The sequence below is a fragment of the Dama dama genome, chromosome 1 (assembly GCF_033118175.1).
Source record: "Dama dama isolate Ldn47 chromosome 1, ASM3311817v1, whole genome shotgun sequence".
Classification (NCBI taxonomy): domain Eukaryota; kingdom Metazoa; phylum Chordata; class Mammalia; order Artiodactyla; family Cervidae; genus Dama; species Dama dama.
In genome coordinates, this window is record NC_083681.1 from 16,716,988 (window position 1) to 16,737,007 (window position 20,020).

Genomic DNA, 20,020 nt, shown 5'->3' on the forward strand with positions numbered 1-20,020 from the left:
GAAATAAAGTTTTCTCAGTTGTTTATAATGGTCACTAAATTGGTAACACTTTGATTTCTAGGTTCATGTCAATTTACTTCTAATGGAAGCACGGATGCAAGCTGAGCTTCTCTATGCTCTTCGTGCCATAACTCGGCATTTGACCTGAAGCTTCGCCCAGGGAAGATACCATATACGTGTAAAGACCTTTTCACATAGGCTATTCATCAGAAGCTGTTTGTGATGTAGCATCAAACATTATTCAATTCTCTAGTGTCAAAGTTTTAGCCGTTTTGGGGGGCGGCTGTAATGTGCAATGATGTGTTTTCTTTTCCTTGATGCTTAACATGACTAACAATTGCAAAAATAATACTGAGGAGCACTACTTGGCATTGTTTGTAGTTGGGTTTTTGGATACTGATCATAAATCATGAACCTGGTTTGTTAATGCTTAACTTCAGTGCTTTGGGGTTTGTGTGTATGTGTATTTTTGTTCTTTCCTTTTTTTTTTTTTAAATAAGGAGAAGCGCTTACAATCTGCTCGAGCAATTGTTTTTCAGATATCAGAATTCAGCAATGAATGACCTCCTCTGGCCATTCTAGAATTTTAAGGTTGTGTCCTACACCTGGTGGAGGAGAAGCATGCGCTGTTGAACTAAGCTGCTCACAGGACACGTATCTGTGTCTCCAGGAGTTTATTTGTCAGGCACTGTTTATTTTTTTTATTTGTTTTTTTTTTTTTACTGCTATTGGCGATAACATGAAATGTGATACAGCCATTGTCCATAATTTAATGTGAAATTGATCATGATGAATTCTATAGCATGCTACTGAAATGCCAAATTCAGCTAGTTTCTTTCTCTTCTGAAACAGAAGCTTCCGTTTTCCATATCAGATGTATATATTCAAAGTAGAATTATGCACACTCCTTTCTATCACTGATAGTAATCCTCAGTCATCAGAGTAATCAGTGCTCACAGGACTGCTTACAGTTCATTTAGTTGGCACATATAAACATGTACCCACACAAGACTGACCAAAAATTTTCTTTGCACATTTTTCTTTTCTCATAGTGTTTTCTATATTTCAGTAAGCAGAGGAAGGTTAATATGCCTATATTTTTTTCCTGTTAGGCTTCTAGAACTTACTTTCCACGGTTTTTCTTACAATAGGTTAAACAGTTGATTATTCAAAGGTAAAAATTGTGTTTCTATGCATTAATGTGATTGAACAACAACAACACAAGAGTGCAATATGTAAAAAAAAAAAAAACAAAAAGAGAGAGAGAGAGAAAAAGACTCAATAAACTTTCCCCCTATTATGTATGTCGCTGCAGAAGTGTCCTTTTACCACAGAGCTATAAAGAAATCTAGTTTAGATTTCTTTATTGCACAAGGCTTTTGCCTTCCTGGGGTTGAACAATGTTCCTTTTACAATGCCAAAGCATCCCCATTCCCTGAACAATCTCTTTGGACAACTGGTTTAAAAAAGATCTCAAGTCTTAAGGGAGGAAAAAGCATCCCAAAAGTCACATTTTTGCATTGGTTTATGTTGCTTGATTAGACTATCTTCACAGAGCACAATGTTGTACATTTATAGCTTTAATTTGTATTATGTTAATGAACCAGTGAAGTGCCTAAAGAGATGCTCACAGCTATCCGGTAGGACACGACTGCACTGCTTAAACACTTTTTGGTTAACTAAGGGTGACTTGAATTTTACACAAACATGCTAATTTTTTTTAAAAATCCATTTTTTTCACAGTAAAGAAGATAGTTAAATTTTTCCGTTAGCATTCCCACAAAGATTGCATTTTAGACTTACTTGTTATCTAGGACTTAACTTTTTCTTTCCTCTCATGAAAGAATTGTGGGCTAGTGTTCTCGTCAATCATTTTCCCCTTCCATTTATCATCCTTTTCTGGTACAATCCACTAGGTTGCTTTCTGTTAGGCTTTGTTCTAGGTAAGAAAATAGAAAGATGACTGTACACCTATGAATATAAGGTAGTTCTGCATTTTTAGATTCCAGGATCTTGTTTGAAATCTTCCATGTGAGGAAAAAAACTGCTAATATTTTTAAAGACAGGGTGGTTTATTTAAAAAGATTATTCAAAGAACTCCTGCCAGATCAAGTCTGTTTTGTGTATTGCATACACCATATGTTGATGTTATTCTATATCACATTATATAGATAGGTACTAACTACAAAGAAAGTATTTAGGGGAATGGCAAAATACGAATGACAACATGCATGTCCATTTGACTTCCCTAATATTAGAACTTTCAAGTTGAGGATACCCTTTACTCTTGACATTTTGTTTTTTTAACTAGAATTCTTTCAGTTAATACCCCTATGTTTTTGTGCAGGTGACCTGTATTAGAGGTTGAAAATAATTTATATATTGAAAAGGAGGAAAAATTCTCATAGAACATCAGAAGAGCTTTAAACCAAAAGGGGAAACAAGGTTTAAGTAACTAAAATGGCCACTTAGTTTTTGTTTTTGCATTCCCCGCCCCAGAAATGTAAGTAGTTCAAGTTTGGGTTATGGGAATATTATTAGTGCCTTTACTAGATCTCTTTCCTAGCAAAGTTTCTTTTTAGCTTAGCATAGATGTGTCTTATCGCTAATCAGGAAAATCAGTTGACTTGGAACGATAAACAAAAACAAAACAAGATATTTATGAACCTCACTGAATCAGCCGAGAAAAGCTGACTTTGGAGGTGCCAAAGCGCCTGCCAAGATGCAGCCTGCACGCCTTCCAGGTTGTGAATACCCTTGTACAGGAGTTTGCTGTGAACGTCAGCTACTGCAAACTTGAAATTCTGATGCGGTTTTCCAGGGTGGTATTTTTTCAGAGTATTGAATTTACTATGTAGTAATTTATAGCATAGCTTTTTATATTAAAATGTGATATTTTTTAAAAGAGCTCTCTGGTTCCATTGGTGTCATGATGTGACGATACCATCCGCTAACCTGCCCCTGGGGCTCACATTGTGCCAAATTAAGCTGTGCACGTGTCCGTGAGAAAAACAAAAAGCACATGTAAATGTGAAGTCTCTGACTCCGTTGCTTACTGTTTCCAAATTGGTCTAACAATCCACTGATGTACATGCTTGAAATGGTTCTGTTTACTTTCAAAGTTTGAGTTTTCCCACTAGAGTTAGAATGCTCAGTTTTCTCGGATCACCTTAAGAAAATCCAAATACTCTTCTCTCTGAAAGTAAATGGTGAACCCAGTCCCTTGACTGTGGGAGTGGCCAGACAGGTGCCTCTTTAAATCCTTCAGATTCGGCTTCCTCAGATGGACTCGTGATAATTAGAGGAAAGCAGGCTTTTGAGATGGGACAACTTGTTACTTTCTTCACCATTTTGAGCTAAGGATATTGCCTCAGTCTCAGGAAGAACCTCTGTCCCATTTCGCGTATTTTTTAAGTAAAAGATGGCTAATGTGGAATCTGGGGTTTGTCTTGGCTTGTAATTATAGCTTTAAACCCAAATAACAACAATACAAGACTCTTAGAATAGAACCCTCAATGTCAGCTCTATATCAAAATCATATTTGAACCAGAGCCCCTATTTTAATTGTGCTATAAAGTCCCTTAAGGATTTCAAATGCTTCTAACACCTAGTTAACATTATTCCTGAGCAACTTTTTTCCCACCTTACAGAGTTTTTAAATCCAAAATCTTAAATTTTTATGCTACAGAAAAATGAAATTATCAACCAGCAGTTAAAAATGTGTACTTAAAAACAGTTCACCATTTTTGTGCAGAGTACATGCCTATATGGTGGTAAGATTCTTTTAAACTCTAAGGGCAGTTCATCAGGGAAAAAAATAAATTTCAGTGCATGTTATAAAAATGATTTGCACTGTGCTAGTAGAAAGGTTTTCATTTTTGTTTTATGTTACGTTTTAAAGACAATTCTAAATCATTCCTCTGGAAAGCAAGACCTTAAACTCTTTATCTAGGGGGGGCTTTTTCTTCTTTTATGCAAATAGACGGTCTTGCATGGAGTGAAAATTATGCAACTATAATGTTATATAAATAGTATATGAAATTTGCTAATAGTATAATTTAACAGGAAACTGACAGTTATGTGGCTCCTCTATTCAGACTGAGTTTTAAGTTACCTAATTTCATAGTCAGAACCTATTTTAGGTGGCCATCATCATAAACTCTGTTTCCCAATTATATCCGTCTGAAGACTGAGAATCAAATTAGTCTTTCCTTAAAACAGTACTGTAACATGAATGTATTTATCTCAGTCAACAGAACTTCAGTGCCCCCTCCATGTGGAACTTACTTCCATGCTAATTTGGCTTCATCAGTAGTGTCTGCTCAGGTGAGACCTAGAACAAAAACAGCTGGAGTGAAATGATTCGCAGAGGTAGAGGTACCTGTCGAGGCAGAGCCCTGTGAGGAAGGAAGAGTTTTTCAAAGAACACATGGACCATAATAACTCCACTAGTGTGGCTGCCCTCAGCATCACACACCCAGTCTAAAGGAGCCCTTCCTGTTGCGGGAGCTCCTGCCTACATTCAGCCCACCCTTTCCTGCCTGCTCGCTCTTCCTCCCAAGTGCCTCAGCCTCAACCATGCTCACTCTCCTCCCCTCCCCTCAGCCCATCTTGGTGTGAACGCCTTTTCACAAACCAGACATCACCAGCCACCTGCTGATCGTCACCAGCATTTACTTTTCCCAGTTACTTTTTCTCCATTCATGAGGAACACGACTTGTCCCAACTCCCTTGAAATCCCTCAATCATCTAGGTATATTTTGGCTCACCTTTGCCCTCGATCCCCTACCAGAAATTCTGTAGCACCACATGTGATTGCGTCCATCTCATACTGTTCTGCCCTTTCCCCGCTGCCAGAATATCTTGTTCTCCTCTACCTCATCCCCAAAGAGCCTATAAACTCAGAGTATCCAACCATTTTCATGGATTCACTCTCTGTTGTTCAGAAGTACTACTTCCATATTTTAAATAAATCATAGAAGAGTTTTGCCTTCTATCAAAGTAGGAATCTTTATATTTATACATGATAAGAAATCGAACTATTTCTACCATGCAGAATTTAGCATTTAGCAGGATTTTAAAATGATTGAAATGCCATCCTAACCTGGATCTATATTAGGTAGTAAATACCTGCATTAGTCCAAGTTATTTGAATGTAAAGTGAAAATTCTCCAGCAGTCCAGACTAATCTGTAACCAATCAGTGGAACAGGATATTTCTGGCATACACCTGGGTGGTGTTTCTGACATTTGTTTTATGGGTGTCATTTGGGCCTTGAAACTTATTTCCAACAGAAGGATATATGATAAACGGCGTTTAGGTGGTCCCATTGGCTCACAGAAGCCCACTGGATTTATAATATAGATAAAATACCACAAAATTGGCTACCTAAGGGTTTGATCAAGCTTCCCGCGTTAGACTAAGCTTGTAACCCCTGTTCCTACCCTGTTTCTCGCCGGGGAAAATGAGATGAAAAGGGAACGCACTGCCTTCGTAGTCCTTATTCCCCTGGTGGTACTTGCAGGATGTCCAGACTATCATCCAGGGACAGGAAGCGCACAGAAGGGAAGAAGCCACAGCGCTTCCAGTCTGGCCAGTGCCTGTTTGGTGCGGTCCGTAGAGGAACACTGTCAGATTTCTAACGCGGGGTGTGTTCATCTGCAGACGGTTGTCTGACCTGAAGTCAAACCCCACCCTGTTTGAAAGTACAGATTAAAATACTATTGTCTGTGGTGGTATCCAGGTGCCTTCCACACCCCTTTGTGAACACCCCAACTTGAAAACAGTCCGGTAAATACCTTTAAGGGCCCAGGAATGAATATATGCCTAGTTAAGAAATGAGACTTGAATAAATAGAGCCTGAAGGGATAGTTTTTATTAAATCCTATGTTATAAAATGTTCCTTCTACCTTTAAATTAATTATGAGTGCACCGCCATGAGGTCCAGAGTTGAAAAAGAAGGAATATGAGGGTGGTGGGGGTGGGGGGGGGGATGAATACCTGATTCTTTTCAATGCTTGTGGAAATCTTTGAAGTAATGAAATTCATACTACAGAATGGCCATTAGAACAAACACCCTATTTTACAGCTCATAGTACAACATCAAATAGTAGTAAGTCTAACTAGGATAAATGTAATTTTGGGTATACAAATTTGCTAAAGCAGTCTATTTTCTTGCATTCCTCAGTTTAATCTCATAAAAAAAAAATCAAAAGGAGAGAGAGACTCTCTAGTCTTTAATGCTAAACTATTGTTTATCAATCCTGATTAGCTTAAGTTTAGGCATTATGACACCTACTGAATGAAACTGATTATACATCTTCTTAAGTTAATCAGTCTTTACAAATTGTCGACTGACTCCCAAATCTGATAAGGAAGGATCAAAAAGTAGGATCAACGAAATTCATCAGTTGGGTAACCAAGAAATTTCCTTTGTAACGTTGAGACTTGTTTTCTCCTTCCTCAATTTCACTGATTCTCTAAAATAAAGGGAAAGAGTTCAATGCTACCCTTGTCCACCAAGGGACATCATCCCAACTCTATACCTAGTGCAGATATTCCCTTTATATGCATATATCTTCCCTGGAAAGAAAATACCATTTTTTCCCTTCCTCTTTTCTCTTTTCACATCTACTCTTGTCAATCAGATAAGGTAGACACAGAAAGCAAACCACAAGCCAGTTTGGCATCTTCTCCATGCTAATAGAATACTCACAGCCACATGCACAGTTGAAGCAAGGTTACACAGAACCCTGTCAGGTCAGCTTGGAACATGGCCTTGCCACTTGGATTCGCTCCTTCAACCCTGAAAATAACTTTCCTGGTCATGGAAGAACTGGATGTATCCTTTAGCTTATGAAATAGGATTTGAACTTGAAATCTCTCTTTTTTAAAACGAACCTGATTTTGCAGGGCAGCTACATCATGAATGTATATATTAAGACTTTGTAGCTGAATTGCACACGAAATCAGATTGCCAACTTCTTATCTTTCAATTTTAGGCATCATTTTATCCTTGAGTTGTGAGTGATATATGTAGCATGCTGTGAAATGTCTGTTATAGTTCTTCACTTCATCAGTATTAACACAGTTATCTCTGCGTTCCTCGGTACTTTTTACTCCATGTAATCAGAAGCTGTGATGTTTTGCCTTCGTGGTCCTGTGCTTTGTTACTGTAATTTTTTTCTTTTTTACGAAGCACGTGACTTTGGACTAATGTGAGGCGGATGACGTGATCTTTAAGACTGCTATATATCTATCAGTCTCTTACTATATAAGGTTTTCAATTAGAATAAGCTTTTATCAAATAGATCATTGATGCAATTTAGGATTCACACAATTTTCAGCGTCAAACGGCGATCTTACATTTATGGTTTCAATTCTAAAGACAACAAACTTGATAAACAGCCACTTTAAACTTGTTCTGGCAAATCAGACCCTGCTGTAGATGTAGTCTAAGTTAGTTAACCGTGTAAGCCTCTCAACTATTATGCCCTCCACATGAGTCAGCAGTTAAGAAGAGTATAGAACCCATGAAAGCTTTTCGTATGTATAACTAGGTTTTATTTTTCTTATGTTGCTGATTTTACAATTCTGACTAAAGCTGACCTCAATGGATCAGTTTATGTGTAATATTCTAGTGCTTTAATGCCTCTTTTTTTTTTTTGGAGGGATGGGTAATATTATTTGAACAGCTACAGAAGGAACTGTTGGTGAGTCAAGGCAAACACATTTGAAATAAAGCAACTGTGTATTAACATGTTAACAATTCATAACTGCACTTTTTATGACATTTTGAAAATCTATTTATAGGTACAGAACAATGGGTTTTGTTAAACTGTATCACATTTATACTTGCAGAAATTTATTTCATTGTTATTAGTAGGAATTTTATTGGTTCAATAAAATTGGCAAAACTGAACACTGACTATTTGCTTTTATATATATATATTTGATTGAATATTCAAGAAGTATTCTTGTGTAGGTTTTGTTTGTTAATTATTGGATATGCGTTCTGAAAGATATCTGCATTGTTGTAAGAGTCATTTTCCCTCTTATTTCTTCCTGACCCACAGTTTTCTTGTGACATTTATTACAATCACTTAATATTGCATTAATGGAATAGTGTAAATTGTGCAAAATATAGTTATTATTACCTTTGAAACTGTCCATTGTGATCTCAGCAATAGGAAAATTAATTTCCCTATTATCTCTTATTTACCAAAAATAGTAAGGTAGAATGGGGAAAGGGACATTGAACTTGGGGTCAGAGCTTGAATTCAAAGCGTATTGTTTTCCACTTAAGCTTTGTAACCTTAAGTAACTTGATTTCTAGGAACCATGATTTCTGTACCACAATCTGAGGGAGATAATTGCCTTCTTGAGATAGTTGCTTGAGATTGGTGATGTGTAAGAAGGGATTTGAAATACTCAGTACAGTGATGAGGCTGATTGGATGCCTGAGAAAACCCAGAGAATAGCGCTACTGCTAATTGAAATAAAGAGTTAGGAAGGAGAGTTTGGGAGGAGGGGGTGAGTATACACTGTAATGAGGTGATAGTAAGACTGTCAAGTAGAAATGTAAGGTAGTCTTTGGGAAAGCTAGAGGGGATGTGCAAAGTCTTTTGTGCAAGGTATTCCAAGGAGAGCCCTAACTTCTCATTTCTCTTAGCTCACTAATTACACAAAAGCTCGTAGCAAAGGCAGGAACTCTCCCTTTGTGCCCCGTGTCCAGCTATACTGCACGCATGCCTGCTAAGCTGTCTCAGTCGTGTCCATCTCTTTGTGACCCCAGAGGCTGTAGCCCACCAGGCTTCTCCATCCACAGGATTCTCTAGGCAAGAAGGCTGGGGTGGGTGGCTGTGCCCTCCTCCAGGGGATCTTCCCGACACAGGGTGGAGCCCGCATCTCCTGCCGCTCTTGCATTGGCAGGTGGGTTCTTTACCACTAGCGCCACCTGGGAAGCCCCCAGCTGTTGCGGGAGATCAGCAAAAACTGGCTTCTTGCTGATTAGAGTCTGCCATTTTCAATAATATGTGACCTCTAGGGGAGATAATGGAGAAGGAAATGGCAACCCACTCCAGTCTTCTTCCCTGGGAAATCCCATGGACAGAGCAGCCTGGCGGGCTACAGTCCATAGGGTCACAAAGAGTCAGACACGATTTGGGGACCCAACAGCAGCAGCAGGGGAGATAAAGGACAGGGCATGTCAGACCACACTCAGCCAACAGCTAAATTTCCACTTCTTCCCAATTCAAGATCCAGCTTTTTGACCCTAGTTCCCTAGGAACTGATTAATAACTTTGGCCATTTTTAAAAGTAAAACGAAACCCCTTATGTGTGTACTTGGTCTTTTCACATACACGGTCTCATTTAATCCTCATAATAACTTTGTAAAGAACTGATTGTATTTTGCACAAGAGGAAACAGTCTTGAGAGCTTTGCCCAAGAGTTGGCACCTTAGAATCAGCACAGTGGGGAGCTGAACTCCATCTTTCTGATGCCACTTTTACACTGAACTTCACTACCTTAATCCAGCCTAAGTTTCTTGGCTAATGATATAAATGACTATGCTTGCAACATGACATCTTGCTTGAAAAATTAAAGAATAGTTCCTGCTCCCAAACAAAAGTTTAGATAACTTACTTTTCTGGCTAACTTGCAACTTTTTTTTTAATTTTAAAAAATAGATTTTTTTTTTCCCCCTCCAGTCCTGAATAAGCCTTTTGATTTAAAAGTTGATAACTTAGGGGGGAGGTTCACCTGTCAGCTTCAAGGTTGGAAGTTTTTCCCAAGAGAACAATAAGCCTGGTCCTAAAGAAGACTTGGGCTTCCCTGTGGCTCAGATAGTAAAGAATCCACCTGCAGTGCAGGAGACCCAGCTGCGATCCCCGGGTCAAGAAGATCCCCTGGAGAAGGGACTGGCTACCGCTCCAGGGTTCTTGCCTGGAGAATTCCATGGACAGAGGAGCCTTGCAAGCTACAGGTCATGTGGTTCCAAAGAGCGACTGACACTTTTCTTAAAGAAGACCCAGAAAAACTTAAAACTGCGTTGCTTTTTTTTTTTTTTTAATTTTTAGGACCTTTCTATGTGGTGGAAGTTACCAATGCAAAGGCATAGTTTCTAACTCAGGTAATTTTCTAACTGTGAATTGAAAGTCAGTCTCAGAAAAATGTCTCTTCTCCCATAATCTCACATACTTGACATGTTTCAAAACACAGGTGAGTCCACACCTTTCCTTAGAACTCTTTTAATTCACCCATAGAATTCTTTAAAGGGATCTGAGACAAGAATGCTTAATAATCCCTCTTGCACCAGCCTGCTTCTAAAATAAACAAATCCTTCATCCTCATATCAACATGAAATTCAGGAAGACTCCTGGTTACACTTTTACCACCCACTGACTATTTCCTTTATTTGCTGAGGCATTAGTGCCAACTGCTTCACACACACCAGCCACTTCACACACCAACCACTTTACCATCACCATGGCCCATTGCTAACCCCCTCCTGCCCTGTGCTGTGGCCACCAGCTCCACGCAGGCCAGGGCCAGGTTTTCCCAGAGACAGTGGGAAAGCACCTTTTAGTCTGGCTTCCCGCCCTGGAGCTGCTCTGAGTTCCTGTGGCAGGGTACCAGAGGGGCCGTGTTGTCTCTCAGATGCTCAGTCGTGTCTGACTCTTTGTGACCCCGTGGACTGCAGCACTCCAGTCCTTCACCATGTCCTGGAACCTGTTCAAACTCATGTTCATGGAGTCGGTGATGCCATCCAACCATCTCATCCTCTGTTATCCCCTTCTCCTGCCCTCAGTCTTTCCCAGGATCAAGGTCTTTTCCAAGAAGCCGAATCTTCCCATCAGGTGGCCAAAGTACTGGAGCTTCAGCTTCAGCCTCAGTCTTTCCAGTGAATATTCAGGGTTGATTTCCCCTGGGAGTGACTGGTTTGATCTTCTTGGTGTCCAAGGGACTCTCCAGAGTCTTCTCCGGCACTTCCATGCTGATCGAATACAACCACAAGGGTGAGGAATTAGCAGTCAACCCCTGCACAGTGACTAACTGGAGACCAAGGGTGACTCTTTCCTTCTTTCCATCTGCCGGGCCTCAGTTCGGAGACTCAGAGGACCTAGTGTAACTGAGTACCAGTCCCCTCTTTCCTCCTTTGCCTACTTTACTCCCCCTGTCCTCCACTCCTGCCCCTCAAGTTCAAATAAACTTTAATCTCAGACTTTCCTTCCTGGAAGTCCACACCAAGATAAGGCAGTGCAGTGCAGGGGTTTAGGTGGCAGGTCCTAGAATAAATTCAAATCTCAGCTCCACCACGGCAAACCATCTGGCCATGAACAAATCACCAGATCTTATGGTTCCTCCATTTTCTCATCTATAAATGTGGATAACAGAAATAAGAAGGAAGATAGAGCCCTTGTCGTTAGAGGGGGGGAGGGGGGAGTGTGGGTAAGAGAGGCAACATGAGACTGCACAGGAAAGAAGATGATAATAACACGTAACGTGGTGTAAAAAGAGCCATCACTTATCAAGTTATCATGTCTCCTATCTAAACATTAACAACTTTAAATACATTATTTCATCAGAATCCCCTTTAAAGTGGGTCTCTTCCCCATTTTAGAGAGTTAAAAATAGAGACAGAGCAAAATGAAGCAACTTGTCTGAGGCCAAACAAGTGGACGGTAGAACTATCCTCAGATTTGTCTGGCTTTAATCACTCATCTTTTCCCTCAATGCCAAATAAAGAGACATGTGGGTGTGAGTGAGTCACCCAGTCATGTCCAACTTTTTGTGACCCCGTGGACTGACCCACCAGGCTCCCCTGTCCCTGGGATTCTCCAGGCAAGAATACTGGAGTGGATTGCCTTTTACTTGAGAGAATCATGCATTTTTGTTTGCTGTTAATGGTGACAGTTTTTCAAGCAGCCAGTATTGAAAAAGGTGCTGGTAGAATTGCTAAGATTTGGATTTGCAGTGACTGAGGAGCTACACCTTTAGGAAGGGAGGCCAGAGGGACAAGAGTCCATGGCAACGTGGAGAGTGCATGTGCAGGATCTACATTAGAAGATGGATTTGGAAGCTGTAATTTGGTCAGACTGTGCAGGGTCTGAAAGGTCAGTCTAAAGAGCTTGTATTTATTCATTTGGAAAAGGAGATGGAAGCCATTTTCCATGGGTGTTTAGCACTGGCATAGAATTGTCCCATATTCTGAAACAATAGCATCTCCTTGGCAACCAGAGCCCGACCAGAATTTCAGGGCCGTGTGGAAACAGAAGGGCCTCCCTGGTGGCTTAGTGGTGAAGAATCCGCCTGCAGAGCAGGAGATGTAGGTTCGATCCCTGGGTCACAAAGATCCCCTGGAGGATGATGACCCACCCCAGTATTCTTGCCTGGAGAATCCCATGGACAGAGGAGCCTGGTGGGCTACAGTCCACGGGGTCAGAAATACTCAGATATGACTAAAGTGACTGAGCATGCACACATGCATAGAAGCAGGAGCTGCAAGGTGACTGTGATGCCTTCTTTGGGATATTTTCTGAATACCTTGAGTCATTTCTCAAATGCTTTTGCACATCCCCCTCAGCGATATACTCCAGGCCATGACTGGTGAAGCCTGAGACACTCGAAGCAAACTGTCAGCGTGCACGGCCTTACCCCCCCACCTGTGTGCGCACAGATGCTTCTGATGTCTAGAACCAATGTAAGACGCTTCAGAGCTTGGTGCCTTCTAACCACGTGATGCCTAAGGAGGAGAAGATTCGGTGATCGGCGTGTTTGCGTAAATGGCACCAACAGGTCGTCCCTGTGCCCACCTGCTTTGGAACATGACTTGACAACGTCACTTGTCAAAAGGTATGGTCTGTTTCTCCACCTTCTTGGATGTGGGCTCCTTCGGCGGCTGAGTTGACTGACACTGTGTCAGAAGTGAAAACGTACAAGTCACAGGCACAGGTCCTAGGAGGCCTTGCACGTTTCCACTCTCAGAGGATGAGCCACTTGGAGCGAGCTGAATTGCCCCAGTGGTTCTAGCTAAGATGTGAGACAGCCCACCCAAGATTCAGTCAGCTCAGTTCAGTCGCTCAGTCGTGTCCGACTCTTTGCGACCCCATGAACCACAGCACGCCAGGCCTCCCTGTCCATCACCAACTCCCGGAGTCCACCCAAACCCATGTCCATCGAGTCAGTGATGCCATCCAACCATCTCATCCTCTGTCGTCCCCTTCTCCTCCTGCCCTCAGTCTTTTCCAACATCAGGGTCTTTTCAAATGAGTCAGCTCTTTGCATCAGGTGGCCAAAGTATTGGAGTTTCAGCTTCAGCATCATTCCTTCCAATGAACACCCAGGACTGATCTCCTTTAGGGTGGACTGGTTGGGTCATACAACAGGGTAATAATGGAAGTCTATGAAAAGGAAAAAAGCAAACCAATCAACAGGAAGACAAGTGGACACAGAAAATAATCATAAATAAGGTACAAGGAAAAGAAATGTTTTTCTCCAGGCTTTTCAATAACGTTTCCTGCACTACTTCGATTTCTACCTCAAGTGAAGTTTAGGCCAAATTATTAGTTCTCAACCACACTGCACCTAGAATCACATGAGGACTTTAAAAACACTGATCTCTGAGAACCCCAATCCTACCCTGAGATTCTAGTGGAGTTAGTCTGAGGTGCATGCAAGACATTTGGCTTTGAAAAGTTCTCCTGGTCATTCCAGTGTCCAGCACATTTTGAGAACCAGTGGGCGAAATTAATAACACCTCCCACCAAGCAGACCTCTTCTTAACAGTGGAAAGAACTACAGCCTGATTTCCGACCTCCAGGCAGAATGGAGAGAAGGGAGCCAGATTAGGGAAAGATGAAAAGGAATTCCCAGCTCCTTCTAAAATCACTCTTTATGGCAGAGTCTTAGAAGTGCTGAGATGGGTGGTGAACTTGGGACACAAGTTCACAAGACCCCAGGAAAAGAAGGCAAGTGCCCACGCTTGCTTGTGAGCAGAGCAAGTTTTGCATACAAAAGTCATTCTAGATGTCTCTGTCTCTATATGCAGTGTGTACACTTGAAAGCATGGTATACAAGTCACGTGGTGTCTTTGATAATTAACTCTTCTCTCTCTCTCTAACTTTGTGGTAAGAGTGCTTGTCTGGTATTTCAGTATTTATTGAATGCACAGATCCTGTATGACATAAAATAGTCCCATGAAAATAAGGCCTAGCGGAATTCTTTAAAAACGAAATGGACTCTGGGGGATTACAAGTTTGAAGAATGGTGTTCAAATCACCTCCCTGTGCTGCAATTTACTGGGAAGCTTCTTAAAAACAGACATTCCTGGAAACCACCCAAACTTACTGAATCAGAATGGGAGGTAAGGGGCCAATACAATGTTCCTTTTTACAAGCTCCCTACACAACTTTTATGCACTCTGCACCACAAGAGGCTCCTTTTGAGAACCATCTATCTTTGGGGACACCCCCTCCCTTGGACAACTTTATACACAGAGTTACAGTGTTAAATCCAGTTTGACTGTCTTCAGCCTCTCTGCACATTCAGTATATGACAGAGAAACCAAAGAAGACTGCATATTAACAAAGCAGCTAATTCCAAGGCCTCCAGAAGAAGCTGTGTCAGAGACGGGTTCCCCACAGTGAAAATGAACCCCCCCCCCACTATAAACTCCAGATACAAACTTCTCCTGAAGGGGAAATTCCTGAAAGCGAAATTCTCGACCAGAAGGCAAAACCACTCTTAATGCTCTTCATTGCCGAATTGCTTTCCAGAAAGGCTGTGCAGCAGAAGAGCCCACCTTGAGAAACTCAACAGTCAAGGCCAACAGAGGAGGCCAGGGAAGGAGGCGGGCAGGAGCTGCCAGAGACTGGACCCATATGCCACGTGCAGAGCCTGTTCTCAATGCCGGCGGCGGGCAACAAACAGGAGCTCCCTGCCCTCAAGACGTTTACAGTCAGGAGCAAGGGGCAGGGAACAGTAAGCAAGAAAATCTTAGTATCATAGCCTAGAAATTGCAATAAACGTTGTCAAGGGAAAGACAGGGAGCAAGGGTGAATTGTGGTCTGGCAGGGTTCTCGGAGGAGGTGACGTGTATGCAGGTTAGCTCACTAGCACAGGATGTCAATTTGGGGCATCTGTCTCAGGGCCAAGGTCACCAGATCCTCTGTGATTTCTTAAAGCCTTGGCATTGGCGGAACCAGTGAACAGTGATGAGGGAGGGGTTAGAGAAGGGGAATTCCCGGGTGCCTGCCACTTGCTTCCCCACTAGAGAATGTTCTTCCCTCCCCAGCATCTTCCTTGAGGTTGCTAGGGGCCCAGGGACTAAGTGTCCTCACCTAGTGAGAGTCTCCCCAAAGAACTGTGACCCCGGACACAAAGGCCTGGCCGGCCGCGAATGGGTGGGAGAGACGCTGTCACAGGCCCTGTGGCAAGCAGAAGATGTTTGGGCTCTTGTCTGAGCCTGGAGACCTGATTGATGCCCTGGCCTGCACTGGCCCCTAAGGGAGCCAAGCCCTGGCTCAAAGCTGAGTGCCCCAGAGGGTGTCAGGTACCACTCAGCCCTGCCAAGCAGTCTGCAAAGAAATGCTAACTGGGGTTGCCATGGTGATTTTTGGGCTACAGGCATCAGGGGTCAGATGGCAGGGACTTGGGGCCTGGCCTTGAGGATACAGCCTGAGAAGGCTGCCTAAAAGACACCCCAACCGAAGGGTGCATTTATTCTCTCAAGGCCCCTGTCAGACTCCTCTATTAGATCTCTTTAATTGAATTTCTTTCAAAGTAAACAGTATAGTATTATTTGTATGTGTGTGTGCTTGTGTATGCTTGGTCGTGTCCTATTCTTTGCAACCCTCTGAACTGTAGCCCGCCAGGCTCCTCTGTCCATGGGATTCTCCAGGCAAGAATACTGTAGTGGGTTGCCATTTCCTACTCCAAGGGATCTTTCCCACCCAGGAATCGAACCCATGTCTTTTGCGCCCCCTGCGTTGGCAGGCAGATTCTTTACTGCACAACCTGGGAAGCCCCACTCATTCATGTACAATCCCATTAACTACACACATGGGAAGCCCTGCTTGAAGGCATCCTCCTTAAACACTGAAAAAGCAGAAACTCACGGGGAAGAGCTTAGACTCTGGGGTCAGACAAACTCAAGTCCAAAGTCCAGCTCCACCATCCGCTGGCTCCACTCTACAGGTTCAGAGATGCTGGGCAGGTTCTGAAACTTTCTTCTGCCTTCCTTCTTGGTTTTACAGAATGGGGGTGATAGAGCCTACTTTGCAGGGGTTTTGTGAGAATTCAGAGAGACAATATCTGTAGAAGACTTTAAAATCATCATAATAATAACAGTGCTAATATTGATTGAGCACTTCAAGTACATCACACGTGGTCACAGGGACTTAACGACCAAATGAATGGAACTGGAGGCCTTTCCCAATCCAGCCTGACCCCATCCAGACTCCTTTTGTGATTTTTCACTCCCTCCCCAGGCCAGATAGAAGTCCTCGGCTACAGCCCCACCTGCCCCCCTGGCCCTCCTTCCAGCCAGTTCACGCCTCTGACCACGCTCTCCTTTCCCTGGGTTCAGCCAGCATCACCTTGGTCTACCAAACTCCTCCTCACCTTTCCGGGTGCAGCTCAAATGTCACCTGCTCTTTGAAGCCACCCCTGCCGCCTCCAGGCAGTCAGCCGCATGCTCCTCCAGGCTCCCACACACTTCCTCCCCACCCTCTGAATGATCATAATAAACACGAGGACCAAGCCCTGGGGGGAAGCACTTTATTTGAGCTCATTCAACCAATGTAGGTATTGCAATGAACCCCATTTTAGGATGCAAAACCTAAGGCCCAGAGAAGCTAAGCAACTTGCCCAATGCCACACAGCCCAGCAACAGCCGAGCCAGGACACAGGCCTTTTGACCCAGAGCCGGCACCGGTAACCACTGCACTATCCCGCTTCTCCCCACAAGCCCATCTCCTTCGGCGGGCAGGGAGGACCAGGGATTGCACCTCGTGCATTTTGGCGACTCCGGGTCCCAGCAGCAGCTGGCACGCAGGCACGTGCAAACACCCCCTCCCCACCTCCCCCCACCCCCCGACAGCAAACCAGAGACTATTTTAGGAAAAACCACTAATCCAGGAAAACTCACCCATGTGCCCTGTCTCCTTTTCTTTCTGCCCATGATTAGGAAACTGCTCTGAGTCCTGTCCAAGAGGCCCAGGACTGTCTCTTTGAAGTTAATAAATAATAATGAGCTTCTTCAAGTTTATTGAACTTAAAAAAAAAAAAAAAAAAAAAAAACCAGCTATTTTCCCCCCATGGAGAGGTCTGAAGCCTAATGATAAAACATAGTCTTTGTCATGAGCTCTTTTCCTGTCGAAAGGAAGAGAATTCACAATGTGCAGAAAAAACTAACACAATAACAGTGTAAAGCAACTATATTCCAATTTTTAAAAAGCATATATTAAAAATTAGTAATAACAGAATTCAAAGGCAACCAGGCTTCCAGAAAGTTCCCTGTCAGGGCAGGTCCCAGAGCAAGTCTTAGGAAGGAGCTTGTGAGGAAGCACCACTGGCAACAAAGGCATGCCCCAGCGGCAGCCTGGGTCCCCAGCCCAGCTCAGCACCTCTCAGCCAGCACCAGGTGGGGAGGCCAGGAATCCCGAGGAAAGAACCTTTGAGAAATCTTTGGAGCTAGGAAGACTGGAGGGCTGCCCAGCCAGTGCTTATGCCTTTCTTCTTTTTCCAAGCCTAAATCAGGCGTTTCCAGGATTCTTGTCCTTTTCCCATTGGAAGCAGATCATGCCTGGGGCCAACTGGCCCTTTGCCCCAAGTCACCCACGTTCCTCAGGACTTTTTCCTTCTTAGAAACAAAAAGGTGGGGCTTTGTCAAGATGAAACGACATTCCTCTCAAAGCCCCAACTCTGACTCAGTTCAGCATCCACAAGAGGAGGTCTTTAAGATGCTCCGGCTAATTTCCTAATAAAGCTAACCTTTTTTGGACTGAGGCCAAAAAGAGAATCAATATCTTTCCAATTCAGGTCCTCATCAGCTCTGTAAAAGATGGATACGTGAGCCAAGGCTTCAACTTGGGCAAGCCTCAAATTAGAAAAATGCTTGAAACTAGAACTGGGAGGGGACGGGGATGTGGTGAGGAAATGCGGGGGTGGGGAAGCACTGGGACCTTGCCTCCAGCCTGCAGTTACTGAGGTCACACAAGTTTGTACCTTCCTGACCCCATTGCTCAGTGTAATCTGAGCACATATTTATATCAAAATGCAATACAGAAATCAGAGGTGGATGTCACAGGGTTGCGGTTCTCGAGCGATTCACCATCCTACAGAGGACAGGAGACCAAACAGAAGCAAAGATCTGTATGTAAAGGTCTTGATATATGGTAGGGGGCCTCTCAAAGTCACTCCCTGGCCTCCTTTGGGCTCTGGATACGATCGCAGGGAGGGTTCCTGGGAGGAGAAGAGCACTTCGACCTTGGAAAGAGAAAGATCACTGGGGATCTGAGTGGCCAGTGGGGCTGGCAGGTTGGAAGACAGCCAGGGGCATGTGATGAGCAAGAAGTAGCTGATGGGGAGGTGAGGGGGGACAGGCGGGGAGGGAGGAAGGGGAGGGCGGAACACATGATCGGGGGCCACCAGGCCAGCCCCGTGGTTCAGCCCAGCCCGGGCTTCAAGAAGCCAGACTCTGATTGTCATGTGTGTGCCTGTGTGCGTGCTGGCTTGCTTTTCCCTTTAATGTTTTATTTAAAATATTTAATGATATTGTGAAACTCTGAATTTGAAAGTCTGGAGTGGGAGAACATCGCTCTTCAGTTTTCAGCTCAGCTCCACAACTATTCCTCCTGCTCATCGCCCAGTGCATCCATGGACGTTCCCTGCCCAGGCCCCAGAGGAGCTTGTGGCCCCCGCCCTCTGGATCCCTGGGAAACTGGACATTTTCAGAATGATGGAAATGGTGTTCAGGACAGTCACCTGCATGTAAATTTGCCAGATAAAATGTGGACACCCAGTTCAACTTGAGCTTCAGATAAATAGCAACATTTTAATATGTCCCTACAATAAAAATTAATTTTCTTAATTTCAAACTGAACTGAGCATCCTTTTTCGTTTGTTTGTTTTTTGCTTAATCTGGCAACCCTACTCCTATGGCATATATCAAACTAAGGGAGAAAGAAAGGGTGAGACCAAATGCAGAGGCTGAACAGTCCCAGAAAGAGTCAGATAATAATAGCTCCTATACTAAGGCAGATGGCGAGATTGGAGATGAGCGATGTTCTGAAAAAAGAAGGAGCAGATCATTTAGCCTGGTTAAAGATGTGGAGCCAAAGCAGAGAATAATCCATCACAGAAACACAACCGATACTACAGCTCCACGGTAAGCAGATAGGTAGACGAGATGCTCCCAGCCTCAGTTTCCCCATCACCACCTCCTAGCATGTGGAGAGAAGGAGAGAGATCATGGAAGTGCCTTATAAGGGCTGCACAAACCGCAGTTGTTCCCACAAAGGCCTCAGCCCCGCTCTTCCCCACATCCACCACTGCTCCAGCCTCGCCATGTCCGTGCAGCCCCCTTCTCCACTTTGCACGCATGCTCGGCTGCTCAGTCGCTCAGCTGTGGTTGACTCTTCACGACCCCATGAACTGTAGCCCACTAGGCTCCACTGGCCATGGAATTCTCCAGGCAAGAATACTGGAGTGGTTTGCCATTTCATCCTCCAGGGGATCTTCTTGACCAGGGATTGAACCTGTGTCTCCTGCAGCTCCTGCCTGGCAGGCAGATTCATTACCACTGAACTACCTGGGACGCTCCCAGCTATTCTGAGCACAGGGCAAATGTCCCCTTGTTCCAGCTCCCTCCCGACCACTCTTCCATCTGGGTACTGCAGGACTCAGAGTTTCCTGTCCTGGCAAACTCGATGACCTTCCCTCTGCTATTCAGTGAGCCTTGGGTAAATGTGACAAGGCCAGAGACGGGGACACAGACTCACAAGCCAGAAGCTCTGAT

General features: G+C 43.6%; 1 protein-coding gene across 3 annotated transcripts in view; it reads left to right on the top strand.

Annotated features, from left to right (window-relative positions):
- Window positions 1-7,921, top strand: part of SESN3 (sestrin 3) — an 81,403-nt gene extending 73,482 nt beyond the window's left edge. For all 3 annotated transcript variants that reach the window (XM_061143801.1, XM_061143808.1, XM_061143815.1), the window contains one exon: window positions 62-7,921. In XM_061143801.1, the coding sequence (XP_060999784.1) occupies window positions 62-148 (87 nt within the window). In that variant the 3' untranslated portion in view covers window positions 149-7,921. The remainder of the gene's footprint in view (window positions 1-61) is intronic.
- The last annotated feature ends 12,099 nt before the right edge of the window (window positions 7,922-20,020 follow it).